The sequence below is a fragment of the Quercus lobata genome, chromosome 10, assembly GCF_001633185.2.
Source record: "Quercus lobata isolate SW786 chromosome 10, ValleyOak3.0 Primary Assembly, whole genome shotgun sequence".
NCBI classification, from domain to species: Eukaryota; Viridiplantae; Streptophyta; class Magnoliopsida; order Fagales; family Fagaceae; genus Quercus; species Quercus lobata.
Window position 1 is genome coordinate 48,438,190 of NC_044913.1, and position 5,024 is coordinate 48,443,213.

Below are 5,024 nucleotides of genomic sequence, written 5' to 3' on the forward strand. Positions count from 1 at the left end.
GAAATTTTCAAAATATTTATTCCATTAAAACTTTAAGTAATGTTATATTTTTTTAAGTTACAACAAATGTAAGGTCCAATTAGCTCAATTGGTAAATTATTTTATCGTAGAATAAGTGTAACTTAATCTACCTAAAAAACTAAAAACAAATACAAATAACTTAGTGTTAGTTTCAGGTAGCACACTATGGAGAGAAGCTAAAAATTAGCCTTATTTATTCACCCTCACGTGTTCTGTTCAAACTCAGTTCAGCCATATTATTATTCTAGAAGTAGAAGGTGATACTTTCAATGCACTCTCTCCACTTTCTAACTTATCAGCGGTTGAAATTCTTGGTAGCTTTCAAGCTTGATTCTAATAGAACTTTAAGGCTTGGAGAGATCAATTTTTTTCATATACGAAAATTTTGATCTAGAAGTTTTTCAGGGCTTCCAAGCTTGAATTAGACAAGTTTTGAAAGTTCTTGGAGGCTTTGAATCTGGTTCCAGCAGTTTTTTTGTAAAAGGGTCCATAAATATTATGAGAACCATCTGCATCTCACCTTTGCCTTTTCATTAAATTTTTTGCAGTTTAAATTGGTAAGCCTAGTGTTGTATTGTAATTACTACTGAAGTATTTAAGTTTTTTACTTCTACACCTCATCTGGTTAGCTTGTATGAGACTATCAGTTACCTTGTTATTTAGTTAGGGCAGTGATTTAGTTTTAAATATATATAGTAACACCTTCACAAAAGAAAAAAAAATAAAGTATAATTTCTAATGCCTTACTATTTTGTTTGTAGTAGTAGTAGTAATTAATAATATCTAATAATTATCAACTTGGCCATAGTACTGTGCAGATAAACATCGTAGCTCCATTTGTATAATCACCACGTTGTGCACGAGAAAAACTTAAAAAATATATATGCACAAGGATATCTGACATATACGTGTTCTTGTCTGATAATACCATATGATATGTGAATATATTTCTTATGTTTCTGCAAAAAGTGAATTAATTATCAAACAATTAATTTGAATAAGTGAATATATAGGACCACTGTTAGTTTTGCTTTCTGGGTTTTCACATGCGTACCTAAAGGAATCTGGAAAGAATCCAATACAATGGGTTTCATTTTATTTATTTATAACCTTGATTCTGTGGCTTGTATAATATCTTTGTTCCATGAATAGAAATGGGAGAAACTGCTTTCAAGCAGGCATCTTTTGATAACAAAGATGCAAATGCTTTCTTCAAAGTGCATATATGACAAACAAAGCATGCTTCCACATTTATGTATGGTAACATTTATTGTCATCGATTAGGTTCAAATTCCACTTAGAACAAAAGAAGAAATCGATTGGTGTCATGACCTGAATCATTATGGAGTGCACAGTATAGATTTCTAATTCTATTGCATTAAAAAAAATGATCACTTTGGACTTATATTTCCTATTATACACATAATCACATACAATGGACCATCATTGATTGACAGAGTCATCTCCTAGTAACTGGATATCAATTTTCTGCAATGCTTGTGGTGTTAGAATTTGATTGAAGTAAACCATGGTCGGTGATGATGCTTAGTAGCACCATATGATTCATGGCTCTAGCAGACGTGCCTCTCCTTATTATAATTGAGCACTGACACGTCAAGCAGTGGGAAGTGGGAACATTAGATTATATGGGTTTTTGTATCAATGCTGACTCACAACCTCAATGCCTTTTATATGCATCTCAGTCTCAAAGCACTTACCCATTCAAATTTTGTGATACAAAGTAGGTGGTAGCAGAAAAAGGTTAAGCAGAGCAGTGGTGCAAGGAATGGATTTCAGCCTAAGTTGCAAGGTAAGGACTCTTCCTCTCTCTCTTTTTTGTTTTTTTTTTTTTTTTCTTCTTTGTCTAGGTGCTATATCACCACAAGGGACCTTCAAAGTTAAAATATTTGTGTACATTTTCACTCAACCTTGGTTATTTTCCTTTAAATCATGGTAAAAATGAAATAGGGGACGGAAGAGAAGTGATCTAATTTGGAGCTTTGGCCAATTTTATCCATATTCTATTCAACCTTGGGTTTAATGTGTAGTTAGTTTGAATGCAACTAGGGAAATTAGTTTTCTGATTTTATATATATATATATATATATATATGTAGTTTGACAAAAAAGAAAAAAGAATCTCAACCAACTTTTTCTATTGATATATTATAATTTAGGTTCACTTATTTGGATAACTAAAGATGAGTGGACAAAACTCATCATAAATGTCACCCCTAAGCACTACCTCAAAGAAACATATTCTAAGAACACTCATCCTTTGATTAAGTTTTATGCATTACATGATAATAAATCCATCAATGCAGTAGTTCCTACCTCGTTATCCGGTATCTATTTAAATTATCAAGCTTTATTCTATGCATATCTTCATTATTTAACTCTTAAAATATATACAATATTATATGTGGAAATTTTAATTCTCAGTAATAAGACAGATATCTGAGGTGGTAGCTGAGGATTTGAAGCAATTACCAAAGGCAAGCAAAAAAAAAAAAGCAACAACTAACAAACCCTCTCTAACATGAAGGAAAAAGCCGTAAACTTGTTCATTGACTAGTGGTAGTGGAAGCTAGATGTGAACATGTGACACACGTGCAGTCTATCTAGATAGATGAACTTGGCTTTGAAGAGTGCCTAAAGACCATAAATATTTTCTAATCAGTGATGAGGAAAAAAAATGGATTGGCACTAATAATGAAAAGTGGATAAGATATTTTATTACTTTGTCCTGGGCCTTAACTCTTGAAAGAGGGCTTTAAATTGTAGAATGCCAACTAACTCTACCTCAACTAACACCTCCTCTCCTTATAAGTATTAGGTGGTGGGTGTGGTCGTGGGTTTAAGACCCACTAGGTGCATGCATAACTTACCAGTTAAAAAAATCAATTCCAAATATGTATGTGCTTAGTGTCATATATTTTGTTTATAGTCGAATCTAAATCTAGATAAAGGAAGGATACGATAGATTGAATATTAGACTAGAATTTAATCATTCCATGGTTAAGAATTAACATATAATAATCACATATGGTATAAAGGGCAATGAAATAACCCCTATTTCTTTGTTTGAAGGCAAATAACCCTCATTTTATCGTAAGTAAAGAATATTCATATATCATAGTAACAAAAAGAGGCTAAATTGCTTTACTTGAATGTTGGCTTCTCTTGCAAAAGGATAAGAAGAAAACCATAGACCAATCTGTGTTACTATGCTGCAAGCTATTTATCTCTGAATCACGTAACTGTGCTGCCCTTGACGCTATTGAACAAGCCGCGAGGCTTAACCCAGAAACTGTCATCGTGAACAAATTTGAGGACCGAGCGTATAATAGGGTTCGGTACACTCTTGTATCATATGTTGTTCAAGATACCACGGGGAGTGCCATTTATAGTCCATTGCAACAAGCTGTCCTAGCCATGGTTGAAGCTGCATTTGGAGCCATTAACCTTGAGTTGCACACTGGGACTCACCCCCGGCTTGGTGTTGTGGACGAAATTCTTTTCCATCCATTGGCTCGAGCATCACTAGATGAAGCAGCTTGGCTTTCAAAGGCAGTGGCAACAGACATTGCAAATCGATTCCAAGGTCAGTTGAACCCTTCTAAAGCATCCTCCAATTGTTGCCAAGCTAAGTAGAAAAAAAAAATTTACAATTGTTGATGTGGCTTATTGTGATTAAAGTAAGATCACTTTTACACTTTTACCTAGATATATCATGGATAACAGAGTATGTCGAGTCATGAACAAATTTGTATCCTTACTTAATGACAGAAAAATGCAATTTTACTTGAAGAGTAAGTCTAAAGACAACTTGTTTCACAGATATTGACATAACATGTTATTAATGCATAATAAAAATGATGTCAGTAGTAGAGACAGGTAAAAATGATGTTCTTTCAATTACAATGGGCTATATCAACCGTTGTGAAAAGTGTTCTAGAAAATAGTCCCTAAAACTATTCTTACATGAAATGTATTTGCACTAGTAATATCGATGACAACATTTTCCTTTTCTGTTGCAGTGCCAGTGTTTTTGTATGCTGCAGCACATCCAACAGGCAAGGCTCTAGACACCATTAGGCGTGAGCTTGGATATTATCGGCCTAACTTTATGGGCAACCAATGGGCAGGATGGACCATGCCTGATATGCTTTTGGAGAAGCCCGATGAAGGTCCGTCCGAGGTGTCTCGAGCAAGAGGCATCACAATGATTGGAGCACGTCCATGGGTTGCATTGTACAACATACCCATCTTGTCCACAGATTTCTCAGTGGCTCGAAGAATTGCAAGGATGGTGAATGCTCGAGGTGGTGGGCTGCCCACGGTGCAGACATTAGGCTTGGTTCATGGAGAGGATTCAACTGAGATTGCCTGCATGCTCTTGGAGCCGAATCAAATTGGTGCAGATAGGGTCCAGAACCAGGTTGAGATGCTAGCAGCTAAAGAAGGGGTGGAAGTGGAGAAGGGCTATTTTACTGATTTTTCACCAGAGATGATTATTGAAAAATACATGAATTTAACTTCTACTCAAAGAGACTAATCATAGACTACAAACAACTGGCCAAATCTACCAATTTTCAATTTGCCAAAATGTCCTAACAAAAATTGTAAGGGAAACCACCACCTTAATCGTTATACTATTTCACCAGAAACAAGGTAAAAAATGGAGGAGAAAATCCAATATAATAGTTGGATTCTTCGAAACTTAGAGCCATGCACTTCATGACTTTGCTGTAAAGTGGATGATCATGCTCATTTCTTTGGTACTTATTTATTTATTATTTTTTTTTATAGGACATTTCTTTGGTAAGTTGATCACGTTTATAACTTGAATGTATAATAAAATATTAAGAAAAAACAAAGTTCCACAAGTTTACATCGGCCATATGATCTATGAATAGACCAATGTACATTTGGAATTATACAACTCTAACCCTTGTCATAACACTGCTTTTTCAATGAAAATATTCAAAAAAAAACCACATG

General features: G+C 34.5%; 1 protein-coding gene across 1 annotated transcript; it reads left to right on the plus strand.

The window, feature by feature from the left end:
- Nucleotides 1–1,215: 1,215 nt before the first annotated feature.
- LOC115963597 (glutamate formimidoyltransferase-like) lies at nucleotides 1,216–4,735 on the plus strand. The gene is made up of 4 exons (XM_031082666.1): nucleotides 1,216–1,276; nucleotides 1,764–1,831; nucleotides 3,213–3,624; nucleotides 4,061–4,735. The coding sequence occupies exons 1-4, from the start codon at nucleotides 1,219–1,221 to the stop codon at nucleotides 4,576–4,578; spliced, it is 1,056 nt and encodes a 351-aa protein (XP_030938526.1). The 5' UTR covers nucleotides 1,216–1,218; the 3' UTR covers nucleotides 4,579–4,735.
- Nucleotides 4,736–5,024: the final 289 nt, after the last annotated feature.